Source organism: Acomys minous, assembly GCF_964271855.1.
Source record: "Acomys minous genome assembly, chromosome: 10".
Lineage (NCBI taxonomy): Eukaryota > Metazoa > Chordata > Mammalia > Rodentia > Muridae > Acomys > Acomys minous.
Genome location: NC_140491.1, coordinates 96,872,098 through 96,892,074, shown reverse-complemented (window position 1 = coordinate 96,892,074; position 19,977 = coordinate 96,872,098). Strand labels below are relative to the sequence as shown.

The 19,977-nt window shown below is 36.5% G+C and overlaps 2 protein-coding genes across 8 annotated transcripts in view; one reads left to right on the top strand and one right to left on the bottom strand.

Annotated features, from left to right (window-relative positions):
• The window catches only part of TANK (TRAF family member associated NFKB activator), a 263,053-nt gene that overhangs the window by 27,414 nt on the left and 215,662 nt on the right, over positions 1–19,977 (bottom strand). For all 7 annotated transcript variants that reach the window (XM_084799405.1, XM_084799402.1, XM_084799404.1 and 4 more), the window contains 2 exons: positions 15,125–15,272; positions 792–900 (listed from right to left, as the gene is read on the bottom strand). In XM_084799405.1, coding sequence (XP_084655531.1) covers positions 792–900; positions 15,125–15,223 — 208 coding nt within the window. In that variant the 5' untranslated portion in view covers positions 15,224–15,272. The remainder of the gene's footprint in view (positions 1–791; positions 901–15,124; positions 15,273–19,977) is intronic.
• The window catches only part of LOC311607564 (uncharacterized protein), a 137,161-nt gene that overhangs the window by 87,075 nt on the left and 30,109 nt on the right, over positions 1–19,977 (top strand). The window lies entirely within an intron of this gene.

Genomic DNA, 19,977 nt, shown 5'->3' with positions numbered 1-19,977 from the left:
ATAAACTTTTAAAAATTATTTTTAAAAACTAAATTTTCATGACTTGTGAACTATTCTTATTAACATTGTGGTTTATATTTTCAGTGTTTTTCTTTTCTACATATAAAATCAAACAAGTAGTTTTTTTTTAAGTAGGTTTTTTGTACACATGAAATAACTAATTTGTTTTTTTACCTTGCTTTATTTTGCTGCGCATCATGAACATATTTCCTGTTGGTAAGTTAACAACTATCATCACTGCTTTTCTTGGCAACACAGTTGTTCACTGTACCTTAACTGCTGGACACTGTCTCTTTTTGGATTATTTACTGGTTTGTTCAAAGGACATTTAAAGGGAGAGATGCACAGGGCAAGGACTATGGAAGGGGCACGGAGCTTCTGCACCTTTTCTGGAAGCTCAGATCCTTGTTTTGATTTCTTATCTCCAGAAATCTACTGTGATGTGCAATGTGTGTATATCTTCCTGTACTTACACAAGTTGTCTTACAATATATTCTTAGCCTGCAGTTTTCAACTCAAAGGCACAAACATTAAAAAAAAAAAAAAAGCTTTTTGTTATTCATTGGCAAAGTGCTTTCAAGGAAGTTTCATCAGTCCAGAGTTTCAGCCTATAGAATATACGAGTGCACACTCCTCATGGCTTCAAGTTTAAATTAAGTAAACATAGTATATAGCTGTACAATGATTCTTGCATCAGAACTAATAAAAAACAAGAAAGAATAACTCAAAATTTACCTTTTCTCTATAAAAAGTTTCCAGAAATGCATTTAAAAAAAGAAAGAAAGAAATACCTCTAGCGGAGCCCACGAGGAGCAGCTGTGCCCTCAGCTGGTCAATAAGGGCCTGCTGAAGTGACAGCTCTTCTTGTTGCTCACGTATCGTCCGTTCATAGTTCTCAGTCTGCTGACAGAAACCCCAGTTAGCCGGGTACTCACTGACAGACGCATTTGCTGTCTATTAATAAGCACTGAAGCTGCCTGTTCCACCCAGGTAACTAAAAATCTATCCAAGAGTCACTGACTAGCTCCAGGAATTTACTTGTGATCATTACAGGATCAGTGACTTAAAACCATTAGAGCACTATACAACTTCAGAAATTTTCTTATTTAAAGACGTTTCAGTCAAGATTTTGACACTATGGTTTCTTGGTCTTTCAGTAAAGACAAAAACTATAATTTGAAATTTAATACTTGTAAAGAAGAAAAAAGAATGAATGATTAAGTAGATGCTGCATTAAAGTTATGCTTTAAAAATACACACTAGTCTTAAAAACAAAATTTCATATCTTTTAAATAAACACTGAAATTAATTTTAACAGTATAAAACTGCAAAAGAAGTCGCCTATTAGTAAAGATTATGAAAGTGAAAGGAACAGATATAAATTTTAAAAGGATTGTGGCCAGAAACAAGAACACTAGGATTAACATTTATTATATAAAAACTATTTATAGATTTTAAGAGGTATAATCCCCTCATACTTTTATTCTACCCATCATATTATTTTATTATAATGGCTATAAAAACAACAATGAAGGTGACATATGTATTAGTAAAACATACAGATGTGCCAATCTTCAAGAAAAATCTGGAAATGTTGTATCATAATTACTTAAGGAGTATATTCTTAAAAGCTATAGTAAGAAAGCATACATAATATGAAAGGCTTGGCTACTTTCTACCACTGGAGAACTAAAGACTAAACATAAACTCCTTAAAATATGAAAAAGGTATTAATAATTATAGCAACATTTGGTATTTACTAGATGTTTGCTTTTTTTAATTGACTAAATCAAAAAGTTAACAATCAATGAAACTGTATTGTTTTCAGATCCCAAGTTATCGTAAAGTTCTTTACAAATCAAAGACTTGTTCCTTAAGTCTCAAATATAAATTTAAGAAATTAAAGAAAAACACTACATTTACTCCAATGAAAGATGGGCTTTCATACATAAGACACTTCAAACATAAATAACTGACAAAGCAGGTAAGTAACCAAACTGACAAGTTAGTTTGGTATGTTGCCTAGGGCAGTCTTACATAACTTGACATTCTCCACAGAACCCCACAAACGATGTTAAATATATGTTGACTATTATAAGCAGAAGAATCAATGGTGAGTCTCAGCCTTAGAGGATTCCAGCCCTAGATACTGAACCCTAGATATTCAAGTCTAATTCAGAGCCATGCTGCTCAGAACAAGACATCTTATTCCTACATACACTGGCATCTACGCTGCTGGAATGAGTGGGTAAACTGACTACAAGAAGAATGCAAACAATATAGTTAATTCAAAATACTTTAAATTTATCTGGGCTACCTACATTCTCTGAGGTGAAAGAATCAACAATATTTTACGGTCTTCCAAATATATTTTATGTATTTAGAATATTCTTATTTCAAAGAACTCAAAATTCTTTATAAACTTAAATAAGTAATTTTAATAATTACCCATTTTTCACTATATCTTGATAGGTGCACACATCCTACAGTTATTCAGAGAGCAAATAACCAGATTTTTAAAAACCTAGCAAATTAGAGATAGGCTGAGAATAAGTGTCTAAATTATTCAAGTCTCAGCCCATTCTTCATCTATTATGCACATTCCCCAACTTTAGTGAAGAAACCAAAAGACCATGTATGTTCATTTGGAACCAACTCAGAACACTTCTGCCAATTAATTTTCATCTTCTCTCTAGCTTAAAAACACACTTCAGCACATCTGCTTACAACATATTATAATAAATAATGATGAAATGTATTCAATAGCTGGAAAAGTTAATATCTCAGTGGCTATTTCACATAGAAGTCTTGAACTATTTCTTGAATCAGATGATAATGTGAATATAAAGCCAAGGCAAAATCTTTTTAAATAAAAAAAATGAGTATGCTGAAAGTGTAGCTGGGCAAACAGAGCTAATAGGCCCACGTTCTCCAGGACTTTGCATGTGTTTATGGTATTCTAGTCTGTCTACATGTCTGATGGGCAGAGGATATTTTTTCTCTAGTGTCATAGAGTGCCTGGCAGATAGAGAAGTGTTCAGTATATATCAATTGAATAACAACCTAATTAAATTGTTAATAAAATATCTGAGAAATAGATATGCCTCTAGAAATAACCTGAAATAATGGAGGGATAAGTGGCCTTGCTTTTGATGTTTGAAACTAAGTTAAAACAAGTTTACTTATACATATTTTTTTAATATCAAATGGTTATGTTCACTGTGAATAAACAAATAGCATAAAATCTTTTTTTAAAGATCAAAAAATTGATGCACAGTCACAGTATTTTAAAATATAGTACAATTACAAAGCAAGTGCATTCCAGTACTATCAAAGACCCCACAAACAGAAAACTCACTAACAACCACATTGAAAATGTACAACAGTAATGTCTTGTCAACACTTCTGTACAGAGCACAGACATGACAGCTAAAACAGACAGAAGAGAAGATGCTTTTGACAGCCAGTGTGTGTGGATGATTCTTTTGAGTCAGATGGCAGCAACAAGTTACCAACTAGGAGATCTGCATGACAACTAACCATCCATCTGTATCAAACACCATCTGGCCAAGATGACTCTGGCTTCTGTGTACTTGACACTCCTTTTAATTCCAAAGACTAGCAAAACAAGTGGTCTATCAAAATCTAAGAAGTAAATAGGTATATAGGTACTGTGTCATAGAGGGTTGTATTTTCTTTCTTAGTGTTCAATAGCAAAACAGAACCATGGAGATCAAATATATAATAATACAGATATCATCAATTTATCAAAAAGGATCATCCAAACATACTATAGACTATCATTGGGAAAAAAAAAAAAAGCAAAAGCCCCATCTTAAGAATCATCCTGAAGCTGGAGAGCTGGATCCGCAGTTCAGAGCAAATGCTGCTCCTGCCCAGGACCTGGGTCAGGTCCCCAGCAGGCACATGGAAGCTCACAGCCATCTGTGTCACTAGTTCCAGTGGATCCAGTGCCCTCTTTGGGTCTCTGTAGGCATCAGTTACACACGTGATGCACAGGCATATATGCAGGCAAAATAGTCATACACATGAAATAAAAATAAAAAGACTAAAGCAAAATTTCAGTCCACCCTCTTCAAAACTAAGATAGCATATTTCCAATAATTCTGGACATACAGCTGTCCAAGTTTTCATGAGTTTCATAAATATTAAGATAATGTTCTGTTAACTGAAGCTTTTTCCTCTTACAGACTTTGGATGCTCAATTTTCCATATTTTCTAAGACTTTTACTTCCTATATTGGGGGAAAAACTTAAAATGTCCTTATGTCATCTGTAATAGTCTACATTGGCCAAGTATCATTTCTCTCATTGTCAAGAATTAATTCCAATATTCTGAAAAAAGTACTATGGCTTTCTTCCAGTGATTTTTACTAGGGCATTTAATAAATGTTAAGTGGATAAAACATAGTCCCAATTTAAAAACATTCAAAACTGCTCCAAGATTAATAGATATAAGAGCTCTATTAAAGTCTCTGCTTGCACAAAAATGCTCACAACAGGAAGCGCCACAGGTCATGAAGGAAATAAGTATTATATACTTCAATGTGCAGCAGTTTAGACAAAAGCTAATAATTTATACAATCTATTTTAAAATCTATCATAAGACTTTAGTAAACTGAGTTACCAATTTTACTTTCATTTTTAATGTATAAGATCATATATCTTGGCTTACATGTAGTTCTTTCTTCAACCATTCTTACTGTATTATTTTAATAAGCTCCCCACCCCACTACCCATCAGATGCTAGGACTTAACTAGGATATATTAAGCTGGATAAATCAGATTATCAATTTGATTATCTACTACTAGTACTGTCATCTACTTATCAACATGGCAAATGATAAACTATGAAGAACTTTTTAAGGTTTTGGTTCTGTGGGGGAGGGAGCACTCCTGCCAGGAGCCATAACAAACATTCCATTCAGCTAGAAACTCAAGACTTCCCTTGGCTACTTTGGGCTTCTGATGCTCTTAAGCCAAGAGGCTAAGAAAGGAAGCACAGTGTTAGGAGGGGTGATTGATGCAGGTTACCATGGGGAAACTGGATTGCTTCTCCACATGGAGGTGAGAAAGAGTGGGGAGTGGGAAGATCCATTAGGGCATCTCTTGGTGCTATCATGTCCGGTGATTAGAATCAATGGGAAACTACAACAGCTCCTTCAGGAACGAAGGTGTAAGTCACTCCTCCAGGAAAAGAGTCAAGATTTGCTGAGGTGCTTGCCAAGGGCAGAGGAAATACAGTAGTAGAGGAAGGACTTATAAATACAATCCAAGGCAAGTGACCAGTTGTAAAAATGAGGATTACAGTTGGCATGAGTACTTTTGTTGTATTTTGTAAAGAATGCATTTGTACAGATGCTGTTGTTTTTTACTCAGTTTATTATGCTATGTAACATCAATTAAGGATTATCATATTTAAGTTTGATACACTAAAAGAACATCTCCCAAGAAACACTGCCACCTATTCTAACATAATGCATTTGTGGTTGGTTCTATTAGGGATAGTTATATCATGTTCAGTGTTATGACCTGGTTAAATATGTGTTTGTGATTATATGTGATTAGGCATAATTATGACCTGGTTATTTGTTTTAATTTGTAAATTAATCATGACATAAGGAGATACGATTCTGTAACAAGGAGGGTGGACTTGTGGTGGCTATCCTTGGTTGTCAACTTGACTACACTGGAATTAACTAAACCCCAAAATGAAAGGGTACATTTGTGTAGCGATTTTTGCTTAATTTGAAGTGGGAAGATTCGATTCTAATTTGGATCTCTAAGGTGGGAAGGCACACCTTTAATACAGCCACATATTTTGAGATGGGAAGACCCATCTCTAAATCTGGGCCACACCTTCAGCTGGAAGCCTAAATAAGGACATGGAAGATAGATGCTTTTGCTCTTTACCTGTTTTTCTAGAGAAGCCTGATTAATACATTTTTTTTGTTTTTGTTTTTTGTTTTTGGTTTTTCGAGACCGGGTCTCTCTGTGTAGTCTTGGCTGTCCTGGACTCACTTTGTAGACCAGGCTGTCCTCGAACTCACAGCGATCCACCTGCCTCTGCCTCCCGAGTGCTGAGATTAAAGGCGTGCGCCACCACGCCTGGCTCTGATTAATACATTTTACAATCCAATTTTGGTCACCCCCTTTAAAACCTTGGTTTTATTAGAAATAAAGATAAAGCAGGGCATGATGGTACACACCTTTAATCCCAGCACTATGGGAAGCAGAGGCAGGCAGATCGCTGTGAGTTCAAGGCCAACCTAGTTAACAAAGCAAGTCCAGGAGAGCCAGGGCTACACAGAGAACCCCTGTGTCAAAAAACCAAAAACAAACAACAACAACAAAAAGAAGAAGAAGAGGAGGAGGAGGAGGAAAAAAGAAAAGAAGGAAAGACAGACAGACAGACAGACAGAAACAAACAAACAAACAAACATACATACATACATGCATACATAAGCCTGGTATGGTGGTGCAGACTTTTGATCCTAGCACTGGGGAAGCAAAGCCAGGCAGATCTCTGAGTTCAAGATCAGTCTGGACAACACAGTGAGTTTCAGGGCAGCCAGAGCTACACAGTGAGACCCTGTCTCAAAACTAAATAAATAAATAAGAATAATCTTTAATGGAATGATTGAAAACTGGCAAATATAAAATAGTGGCATATATTAACCTTTTCATGAATGTTATATCTTCTCTTAGAATTGTGGGAACTGTACCACTGAAGTATCCACTAGGGTAATGGGGTTTGGGTCACTTTAAAGTGCTCTCCAAGGGCAGTTTCATGAAGTAGTCAGGGTAAAGGAACTCAAACTCCAGACTGGTAAAGGTACCAGTGAGTAACTTTAGCCTGGGAGAATCAAAGGTATGTTATCCAAACCAGAAGATCTGCAGATAGAAAAATGGGGGCAGGATTACCTAGAACCTTGAGGGCCCAACCTCTATCCTAGAGTGTATAGAAGATGAAACATGAACTCAAAGAAGATTCTCATGCCTTGTGATTTTTATTTGCCCTGCTGCATTTTAGATTTAGTCAGAGCCTATTAACCCCTTTTCTTTCTCACTGATTAATTTTAGAATGGAAATGCCTATCCTATACATGTTTTGTCATTGATTTTTTAAATTTTATTTTATGTATAATGTAGTTTTATATATCATGTGCATGGTGTCCACATTGGATCTTCTGGAGCTGGAGAAACAAGAGAGGGTTGAGAGTTGCCACGTGGGTGCTGGGAAGCTAACTCCAGGGCTCTGGAATAGCAGCAAGTGCTCTTGCTACCACCTCTCCAATACCCCATCATTGTATTTTTTAGGCATGTAACTTGTTTGATTTTTTTTTTCAGGCTCACAACCGAAAAGGAACATGTTACAGGATGAACTATACCTTGAGTCTCATTTATATCTGATTGAGATATTTAAACAAGACTTTGTACTTAAGATTTTTAAAGCTGGGGAGCCGTACTACTCTGGGCATGGGTGTTGTGCCTGCATCAGGAACTACCAGCTGCAGCTGGCTAACTCAGATAGCAACTTACAACTTTCTGTGGCTCCAGTTTCAGTATTTGCCATCTTTTTTGGCCTCTTCAGATTCCAGGTACACATGTAGTGCACATACATACATGTTCATTTTGAAGGTAACTCCTATTTACTGCATCTTCCATGAAGAATAAACACCATGTCCCCACTTTTCATCATGAATTTTGCAGGGACACATTCAAAACATGACCTTCTGTCCCTATTCGCCACACCTCCAAATTCATGTATTTAAAATACCTTCATACCCCCAAAGAATTGATACATTCTAATAACAGCTTTAAAAATCTTTTTTTCAATCCAACATAATATTTTATTATTTGGGAATTTCACATAATATATCTCATCACACTCACTTCCTAGTCTTCCCAGTTTCACCCTCCAACTTTGTTCCCTTCCAAGAAGAAGGAGGAGGAGGAGGAGGAGGAGGAGGAGGAGAAGAAGAAGCAAGTATAGACACATGTTAATTCAGAACATGGCTGTCTGGCAAAAGATCTTCTAGGTCTGTGTGATCCAGCTGGAATACAAACATGCCTTTAATCCAGGAGACAGAGACAAACAGATCTGAGTTCAAGGCCAGCCTGGTATAGAACAAGTATCAGGTAAAGAAAAGCTTAGGTCCACGCATGGTAATAAACGCCTTTAATCCCAAACAAAAGAAAAGTTAGTTTGTAGAAGGAAGCACCCATGTTTGAAAGTGATGTGTGAGTGGCAGAAAAGGTGACGAATCAGAGATTTGACAGAATAGGATCCGCCCAGTTCTCATGAGAAGAGAGTGGAAAGAGAAGCTAGTAGACAGTTTTTTGTTTGTTTTTTTTTTTAACCAGGACAGTAATAGAGAGATGGGTTGCAGAGACAGAACTCAGGTGAAGACTCAACAGCCAGAAAATGAGAAGCCAGAAGATGAGAGCAGATTGCTGAGTTAGTTTGAGGCCAAGCAGAACAACTCAGAAGCTAAGAGAGAAGCCAGATTTAAATAAGTCATCTGGGAGAAGAGTTCAAGCCAGAACACCTAAGTTAAATCACCCAGCCCAGAGTTCAGAAAGAACAAGAAAGGGTGAGCTTATTAAGTAGTAAGTCTCAGAGGATGAAAACATTCTAAGCCTAGGTTAGACTGTGACTGTATGGAGGCTAGAAGCTTCCAGGACTAGGCCTAGGTTACCAGAAGGAGGCAGTAAGCCTCCCAGACAACAATTGAGCTGGGAGAAAAAAAAAACTTACATTTACAACCAAGTCTATTTTGTGTTGTGCATATATTCACTGGAGGGTGGCCAAACTCACAGTGACCAGGCCCTTAAAGAAAACTGAGTCCTTCTCAACTCATCAGAAACCATCAAATGTGAAGAGCTACACTTCAGCTGGCTCTACTATGTTCCTTCTTTAGGAGGGAGAGAACAAAAAGTTGGGCTCTTTCCTCCAAACATACATGCTATACTAGGACAGTGGTGGCACAAAGACAAGAAAAATGCCTCAAAACTCCTTGCCATTCTGAATGTGACTTTTCTTTAGTAGGCATAAACTTGGTAACTGTAGATCACTGGTTTTACCAGCTCTTACAAATTATTTTTGGGACAGTCTTTATATGGGTCAGCTTTCATGTGGGAATGTAGCCCTGAAATGCCCTAGCCTCTCATCTGTGAATGCCACTCAGCAGATCAATTCCTTTAAATGCAACATTAGAAAGAGCAGTTGAGTTCATTTACTTTCCTGCCATCATTGGTTCTGTTTTTTTCTTTGCTTTGTAATCATTAAAACCTCCTTTTATCACATCAAAATTCATCTCTATGCAGATAAGCCCCAATTTGCATTTCTAAGTGTAACTTTACTTCAAAGACTCAGTTTCAGCTGCTTGCTGAGAATCTTCTTTAACTCATCTGCTAGAACTTAAGCTCAATATATCTAACCAAATTTTAAAAAAAATCCTTTACCAGTATCAGCAGGAATATAGTATTTTGTATTTCTGAGGACATTTAAATCTCCACCAAGACTGAAAATCTTGGAGTGGTATAGAATTTTCAAAACACCAGGTTTGACTTCAAAGCTTTACTCTTATCTCATTATTGAAGTTAGAAAACATATGTCATTTTATTATTATAGATTGTAAATGAGCTTGTTTTACCTAAAAAAATTCAACATTATATTCCTAAGTACAAATTAGATAGAAAATTAGTGAGTCGGAGTTGGCAATTTATAAAACAAATGACCACATAAGAAAATCTCTAAGAAAGAGGAACACTCTTTCATTGCTGGTGGGAATGCAAACTAGTACAACCACTTTGGAAATCTATCTGGGGCTATCTCAGAAAACTGGGAATAGGGCTTCCTCAAAGCCAAGATATTCCACTCCTTGGAATATACCCAGAAGATGCTCCAGCATACAACAAGGACATATGCTCAACCATGTTCATATTGGCCTTATTCATAATAGCCAGAACATGGAAATAGGCTAAGTGTCCCTCAGTAGAAGAATGGATAAAGAAACTGTGGTACATTTACACTATGGAATACTACTCAGCTATTAAAAACAAGGAATTTCTGAAATTTGTGGACAAATGAACCTGTAGAAGAAATCTTTTATGACTGTATGGATGCATCACCTGTCAATAAAAACAAACAAACAAACAAAACCTATAGCCTAAAGGAAAGGGTAGAATAGAAGGTGGTACATCCAGAGGAAGAAAGGATTCTAGGATAGAGCCAGGTGGGAGATTCCTCCCAGGAAGACTTGAGGAGGACAGATGCATGGTACCTACCTGAACACAGGTAACCAGCCATGTGGCAGAATGTAGATTAGAATAAACTGGTTATTTTAAGTTATGAGCTATGAGCTAGTCAAAGAAGAGCCCAGCTGTATGGCATTGGTGTTTGTAAATATATGTTTGATGAGTCATTATTCCGGGAGTGTAAGACCAGGAGGAAAAACTGCCCCAACACAAACCTTGTGTGATACTGCATGAATTCATAAAGATTGGACAATGAAATCGAATATGAGAGAATAAAAAGAAAAAAGTACCATCCTAGCCTATCACGGTCAGTTCTGGCCTATCCATTTATCGCTGTCTCTCTTCAAAACTGTTGCTATCTGATATTTTGGTCATTCTTTCATATTCAACAACTTTGGTTCTTTCACATGACTTCTCTAAATCCCACTAGTCTGACCATCACTCCAGGAAGCATTCTACTTCCTCAGGTCACTCTAGCTACCTGCTTTTATGATGTGAGAGACAGGGGATCCTAGCCATTAATACAGGCTAAACTCTGATTACAATCTTTTTTCTCTTATACTACTAAATTTTCTTTCCCTTTATAAAGACCTCAGTCATCAACCAGCTTTTTGTTCTTAGAAGCTCCTTTCTAGTTTCAGCTCATGTTTCCGGGCACCTAATTGATATCATTTCTGTTTGTACTTACACTTCTTTTACTCTTAGTTCTTTAATTTAGCATCTTAATGTGTAAGTACCACTTAACTCTGTATCTTATCTATTGATTCTTCTCAGCTGCTAAAAAAAAAAGGACCAACAAATATATAAACTATTATATTAAAAATTCAAAATAATTTGGATCTAACTTTTTTTCTTATTTTTTACCTGACACTACTTCAGTATTTTACCCTCAGATCACTTTATCTAGTATCTGACATTGTATTTCACAGGAAAAACAAAAACAAAAACAAACAAAAAAAGACTCTTATATGACAATCCCTCTTTCTTCTTCAACTTCCTCCAACATCCACATTTATTGTCCCTTGTGTCTGTGCTTTTGTGTTTTGTTGTTTTGTTTTGTTTTGGTCCTGTTCCCTCCAGTCCTGAGAGAAATTTCCTTTGTATTCCTGGTTGATTTCTAACCTAAGTTCTGAATTTCCAAAAGCAAACTGACTGGTTGCCTTCCTCTTACCTTCTTCCTTGTACTTTCAATAGCTGATGCCCTGTATGCTAGACTCAGTCCTGAACAAGACAAAGCCTCATCCTCTCATACATCATAGGGACTAAACTCTGTTAGTAGACAAATATGTAAAAATAACAAGAACAACAACAAAAAAATTCTCTCTCTCTCTCTCTACACACACACACACACACACACCTTGGCATAAAGTGAGAATAACCTGAAAAAAAAAGCAAATAGAGCTTGAAGAGTAGTAGACACTACTTTTAAATTCAAGAAATCCTTGAGGAGGTGGCATCCGAAGAGAGAACTGAAAGCAGTAAGGAAGAAAACCATGGCACTATATAAACAAAAGCCACTTTAGGAATAGCAATCATAAATGCCCTAAGGAACGAATATGATTTGAAAAATTTCAGAAGTGTGTGATTGGAAGATTGTTAAAGAATAGAGTAGTAAAAGAAAAAGTATATATGTGTGTCTAGGCTACTGAAAATTCAAAGCCAACAAGATCACACCTCTTAATCCTCCTTCTCCTTTCAAATAGTGCCACTTCCTGGTGACTAACCACTCACAGAGATGTGCTTGTGGGCCCATTCTTATTTAAACCACCACAGTCTCCAACACAGAACTCCTTGTAGGCCTTCAGAACTGAACTTGAACCTACCCAGCAAATGGTTCCTCCATATGTTCAACAGGTCTAAACCAAAGAATCAGAACTGAATCATAGAATTATGTATCTTATGTATACCCAAACTCTGCCTTTCCTATCACTCTTTCTGTTTTGTTTTGTTTTTGTTTTTCCAGACAGGGTTTCCTCTGCCTAGCACTGGCTGTCCTGGACTCAATTTGTAGACCAGGGTGGCCTCGAACTCACAAGGACCCACCTGCCTCTGCTTCCTGAGTGCTAGCATTAAAGGTGTGTGCCACCACTGCCCAGCCTTCATCACTTTTGATTTCAGTAATCAGCACTGAACTAGTCATTCTAGAGTTTATTGTCATCATCTTCATAAGTGACCTACATTGCATTTTATCTCCTAAAGAAACTTTAGATCTTTCCTTTAATTCCATAACTGCTAATTCATGCTCTTGTTTTGAATTCTTAAAATGATTGCTATTCATTTTTTTCTTTTTCTAAACCACAGTGCAATAAATATACATATACTTACTATCTAATATATGTTAATAAAGGTATAATATACAAATTATTAATATATTATTTTAATTAATGTACATCTTAGAATTTATAAAGTATGACTGGATGATTGCCGTATGTTTGTTGAGCTCTTTGTCAGTGTCAAGACTTTTCTAAAGCATAAAATTCTTCAGTAACTTTTGACTGAATAAAGATACCATACATACTACTTAGTCATATTCCTCATAATGAGGCTGTTGTTATCTTTGCAGCTTCTTTTCCTATAATACCTCATCATGCTTAATGGATTCATAGGACCACTTGGTAGGACATGCAAGGTAGCAAACATTCCCTCATTTCTTGTTTTACATAGACACACAGATACAGATACCCACACTCATATTGTGCTGACCTGATCCACAAAGACTAAATTAGATACCTCTTCTCTGGGCACACACTACCTGCTTGATCTTTTCTGTAATACCTGATAATAGCCATTAAGCTTCTTTTCTATTTTTAAAATTACATATGAAATAACCATTTTGTTACCTATTTGAACTTTTAAAAGTTCCTAAGAGCATAAATAATGTTTCATTCATCTTAGTATCCTCAAAACTTCATCAGAAGTCCAATAACTCAGATTCCCAAGAAATGTATCAAAGAAATGTATCAGGCTATCTTGAGTTTAAAAATGAAAGGATGTATTTTTCTTTATCCATTCTCAAGTACTTGACAAACTTTAACTTAAATTCCTATTTCCTTGTTCAAGATTCATGCTAATATGAGCAAAGGCTTCTACCATGTCAGAAAGGGATTGAATTGGCAGAAGGTAGGAAAAATTCCAGTTTTTGTCTTAATCTAAAATCATCTAGACATTCTTTTTCACTAGTTCCAAGCTACCCTAGAGCACAAATAGAACTGTAAAGTCTCTTAATGAACCTAACTGTAAAAGAGCAGGACTAAAACCTGGGTATTTTTTGCCTTTTTTAAAAAACTCATTTAAATAATTCTTGAAGGCCCTGTCATATCATGCCCGTCCTCCTTCTTGCTACCTAAAAGGAAAAGATTTAGAGTCTCTAGTTCACTTAACAGAATATTCTTTTGCAAACCAAGAGAAGATTCACAAAGAATAAAGATAGATACGGAAACAATTAATAGTAGCTGTATCACCTACAAAGGGAGAAATTGTATAGTAACTTATTATATTTACTGAAAGAACAAAAGACTTTATGGCTAGCTTCTTCTTCTTTATTTTTTTTTTCATTTTTACTTCCAATTTCATGGCATAACATTTTCCTTCATATATACCTGTATGTGTAGTATATGAGTGTATGTTCATGTTTATGGGCACATGTGTAAGTGTGTACATGTAGGGACCTGGGGTCGATGCTCAGAGTTTGTTCAATTGCTTTCCCTCTTATTCATTGAACCAGGGTCTCTCAGTTGAACCTTGGAGCTTGCCAATGTGGCTAGAATGATTATTTGGCTTGTTCTGGGGATATCCTCGTATCTACCTTCAAGTGTTGGAAATTATAGGCAGATTACTATGCCTACCCAGCATTTACATGGGTTCTGGGGAATCAGATCTGGTCCTCATGCTTTCACAGCAAGTACTTTAAACCAGTGAGCCATCTCTCTAGCTCCTCAAGAAAATATTTAACCAACGAAAACTACCTCCAACTGTCAGTGGAAGAATAAGCTAACATTCTTCTTAGTAAGTCTTTGGCTATTATTTTCATAAATGCCTACTTGAAAAATTGGTCCTTTGATATTACTTGGGAAAGTGGCATTTAAAAACACTCCTATGTGGTAAGACTGTAACTGCTGTGTCAGCTTATTTAGACACTGCAACAACACTTACCGTGAATCTACTTTCTCTGCATTTGGACTTTTGGTTGACATAGTATCTATGAGGCCAGCTCTGAATTCAAAAATAACAACAAACCCCAAATAACTGTGAATCTTAAGTGGAACTGCTTGTGTTCTGCACACACGTGACAGAATTTGTACACGGGAAGACTGAACAGACTCCTCTAGACTCTTTCACATATCTTTTTCCATGAATACTCTGGTTATGAATTTCTGCATACATCACTGTAACAACTTATCATCTTCTGATAATAACAATTTAGTTCCTGTTACCCAAATAACAATATGAAACAAAACAAAACAAACAAACCAACAAACAAACAAACAAAAAAAACTAAGGAAGCAATGAAAAACTGAGAAGCAGTGATACATTTCAGTTAGTCACAAAACGACTTTTATAGTTATTTCTTTCTTATGTAAAAGTAAATAGTAATATTTAAAAGCCTATGCATGGAGAAACAATGTTCTGTCTCACTTAATCATAATCACTTTAAAATAAACCCATCAAATCAATCTTTCCCATAAGAGACAAAATGTTTTTAAAGGTAACAAATAAATATCTCAATGTTTATTCATTACTACCCTATTGAGCTTTAATAATTACAGTTCAAATAGTTCCCAACAATCTAACATTTTCAGTTACCAACCTTAATTTACAATTTTCACACCCCAAAGCACACACCTTTTGCTGGAGCTCTCTTATGGCCGAGTCTCTATCCATGCAGGCCTGCCGGAAGGCTTCATATGCTCTATTGAGCTGCTCACCGATGTTCTTATCCATTCCTCCTTGTCCTGTAGCATCACTATAGAGGATGGTCTGCCTGCCAGCTCTGGAAAATATCACAACAGCTCAGTTACTAAATTACATACATTTTTAAAGTGCTTCCTTGAAAGAGCCTTTTAAACACAGCACCAGGTGATATCAAGGTTTACAAAAACATAAACATTTCGCTTGAAATCATGACATGAAATAGGAAATTTACAATGTTAAGTAAAATATGCTTTACTAATACTCCAGTTCCTAAATCATGGTCCAGCTCATAACAATGCTGCTTTGGAAAAACAGGAACCTGTAATACCATCTAAAATTGAAGAAATATGAAAAACCATTTCATTATTAATACTTTAGTGTAGAAATTTACAATATGATTAGTAATGTCGGAAGGGACTTCTTTTTACTAAATGGACAGTTACTCCTACTTATAAGGTGAATTCTTGCTACACTGAATTAGAGCAAAACTAAATAGATAATAAATGTTTGTGGATGGAATTCACACTGTTGTTATCACAGAGCAATTAAAATGTGTGAAAATGCTCTTATTTTAGAACAAAATCTAGGGAGAGCTGCTGTTGGATTGTACATTAAAAAAAGAAAACTCACATCCCTTCAGTCTCAACTCTACCACCTCTTAGTTTCCTAACTTCCCTGCTGCTTCTGAACTACAGATGATTTTCTCAGAGGAGGTAATTTGGTTTTATCATCTCAGTTTGCCTAACATCTCCAACACATCCTTGGCACTGAGCAGAGAGCTCCTTAATGATTCTGACTCTTCTTGTGCAGTTATGAAAAAATATAACCAGAGTTTTTTTTTCAGATTTTCTAAAAGCCACAGAAGAGACACAATTCTCTACTGGTTTTCAAGGGTAACAAATTGTTTCTTTGGGGAAATCTTTATAATATCTATCTCCTAGTAAGCAACTGGTCTGTTTGAATGGATTTGCCTCTTTGTAATGTTTTATATAAACGAAATGATAAAGGCTGGCTGGGGATATAGGTTGGTGGCAGAGTGCTAACCTAACATACTCAGGACCTTATTTTAACCCATATTTATCATAAAAATAAATAAATAAATAAATAAATAAATAAATGGAATTATACAACACAAGACCTTAATGTGTGGCTTCTTTGACATAAGATACTATTTCTAAGGTTCATCCATGTTGTAGCACATAACAATAATTTGTTCTTTTACAGGCTAATATATTCCAAATGTTGTATGTTCACTGAATGGGTGTACATTTTATTTATCTGTTCTTTAGTTGCTGGATATTCAGATTGTTTCTACTTGTAGGCTACTGTGAATAAAGGTACTATGAACATTTGTGTACACATTATATTTTTTAATTTATTATTTAATATATGCAGGTATTTTGCCTGTATGTGTATCCATATACCACATACATACCCAGACCAGAAGAGGGCATCGAATCCCCTGGAACTGTAATTACACATGTTTTGTAAGCCAGTATGTGGGTGCTGGAAATAGAAGCCAGGTTCTCTGGAAGCATAGTCAGTGCTCTTAACTACTGTGACATCTCTCCAGTCCCCTGTGGAGGGTAATTTCTGAGTCAAATGGTAATTCTATGTTTAGCTTTTGGGGAGACTGCCAAATTGCTTCTATAATGGCTGGGCAGTTTTGCATTTCCACTAGCAATGCACAAAGGTCCCAATTTTTCTACATCCTCGCCAACACTTCCTATAGGCCATTAAGAAAAAAAAACATAGTTGTCATGACATCTATGAACCACATAGCAATAATGGCACTCACATGCTGGAACTGACCAACAGCTGCCAAACTGGACTTCAGACACTAATCCCTTCTGGTACTAGAAACCTTACCACTTTCCCTAGGTTAGTGAGGTCAGGGATCTTAGAAGAGACCCTACTACCCCTACTTTACTAGACAAACATATTTCCAAACTACATTCTAAATATTATCCTTATACCCACACATAAGTGTAGGTAGAACCACAGCAAATGGAGACCATCACAGAAAACCACAAGTGGATACAATGCAGAGACCAACAGAAGGTTGGCGATCTCAGGTGAATATATCTACAACACTGCTCCTATACTTAAGTCTCAAAGAACATCATAAAAGATTGGGAAGAAAGATTCTAAGAGAGAGACAACCAGGAAGTGCACTGTGAGACTGTGCTTCCTAGAAATGACTGCCTAAGCTAAGATCTGAACAATAGACAATAGGGAAAAACCTCCCAGGGGTAGTGTACAACCCCTAAGCAAAGAACTACAAGCAGCCAATGACTGCTGAAAGAGGGAAAATTACTGTTTCGCAAGTAAGAGCTCCCTACCTGACTACTGTCATGTGACAGACTTTTCCTGAGGAGACTCAATATACACATCTACTCACCCCAAATAGGGAGTCTGTAACAGACCAAAATATGGATACTACCAAAGTCCAACTTGGTTAAACCGATGAGGATTATTGTGGTTATTTACAGGAGTATGGGTGAGGAGTTACTTAAAGGAACAGAAATGATTCAGCGACTCCAGAGGCTACTCCAGCATAGGTGACAGCTCACACAAGCTGGAAACCTGGAGTACACTGCAAACCCAAATGCACTGGAAAGTATCCATTCCAGGTGGCCCAACTGGTCCCTTCTTCTGCATATTGCTTGTTTGGCTGGTCCCTGCTTTTAGGCTGTTGGGCTTATCTGAGTCTTTTTTAAAAAGTAATTTATTTTTATTTTATGTGCTTTGGTGTTCTACCTGCATATGTCTGTGTGAAGGTGTCAGATCTTGGAGTTACAGACAGTTGAGAGCTGTTGTGTGGTTGCTGGGAATTGAACACAGACCCTCTGGAAGAGCAGTCAGAGCTCTTAACTCCTGAGCCATCTCTCCAGCCCCCTCATCTGAGTCTTTTTGAAGCTTGGCTAGTCTGGAAGTGACTCTAAGCAGTCTACTGTTTATAAATCTTGCAAGGAGAGGGAATAGAGAATTTGGTTAAGTTTCAGAGACTTCCTGAAGCTATTTTGAGTTGTTTAGTTCCTGTTATAATGGCATTTCCTTGCAGGATGGATGGAGTGTTTGACCTCTACTTATAAGTCTCATTGTTTCATCTCCTTGTAAATAAATAATCTGCCCTAAATAACCTGTTGCTTTGCTTTCCTTTTATATTCTATGTCTTAACAAGCTTCCTTCCAAGATTAACCTCAGAGGAAACAGCTACATTAACAGTTACCCAATACTAAGTGGTCAGCACTGAAATCATAAACACATAAAAACAGAAATGTACTTAGTAGGTTTTATATTGTGCAAACATGTGGACACCTCTAACCCAAACCACAGAGGGGGGGGGAGGAAGGGGGAACGAATAGTAAAAAAAAAGAGGCATCAATTTAAGAGAAAGTGATGGGAGGAATGTGGGAAAGGAAGACATGGGAATGGGTGGAAGGAAGGTATGGGGTTATATTTTGTTTAAAGATATATTTTTTAAAATGGATGAGGCATTCACTTGGGTGTAAAGCAGTATCAAATTGTGGTTTTGGATTTCTTTTCCCTTATGTTTAACGATAACAAACGGGTTTCCTTGTGCTTTTGTGCCACTTATCTTTGGAAATAATTTCCATTCAAATCCTTTGCCTTTTCTTTATAAGCTAACACAGAACAGTGAACAGCCAACAAACAAAATGACCACTAGGAAAGGTGTATGACCCTGGTGCTTTTATAGCACCCGGGGTTTTTCATGCACACAAGGCAAGAACATCAGTCTCTGCTCTGCATCTGGGGTTTCTGCTTGTGTTTCCTCATCACTTCCACTTCTGGAGAAGAACAAGGGCTGCTTATGAGAGGCATAATCTCACGGGGAACTATGCCTGAGGCAAAGAGTTCCTTTCTTTTTGGTAAGTGTTCTTTGGCACATGACATCATGACATTTTTAACCTGAATGAATTTCAATTTACTAATAGTTTTCTTTTGCTGCTGGTAATTCATTTTGGTGCCTTATCTAAAGACTGTGGCCTAATCCAAGTTTCCTTAGAAGTGCTTTATAATCTTAGTGCTTACATATGGCCTTTGATACGTGTAAGTTAATTTTATATATGGCAGGAGACAGAGTCTAGATTCTTTTTTTTTTTCCGTGTGAGGCTATGTAGGTGTCCTGATGGTATTTATTGAAAGAGGTATTATTTTCTTGCTGAATATCCTTAGCTATTGTCTTATGTTCTTAAAATCAGCTGCCTATATGTCAGACTTTTGTTTGTGGTGGTGCTGGAGGTTGGACCCAGGGACTTGTACATGGTAAGAACATGCTCTCCTGCTGAGCTACAGCCCTATTCCCACAATGCTGTTTTAAATACAGGCACAAACAATACTTCAATACTATTTGCCAAATCCTATCATTTTAAGATACTAAATACATTTCTAAGTAACTTACCAGGCTTAACAACAATTTCCAAGTTTTAATTACAAAGATCAAAGTGGTAATTACTTCTGAAGAACGGAAGGAAAGTAAGTCTTCATTTGTTCCACTTAGGAATTTAATTCCCATTGATATCTCTCATAGATGAAAGAAATTAATCCTATTAGGATACCTAATGTGGCTAGGTTGTTTTCTTACCCACAATTATTAAAGAAACATCAGCAATTAACATTAAGATAAAGTGCTTTTTTGAATATTTTATTTAGATGCTTTTTCATTCAAAAAGCATTTAAGGATATGCTCTTGGAGCCATTCCTACTCACTTCTCCTCTGTTTGCTCTGTTTAGAAAAAAAAATACTCAGGACAGTTTAC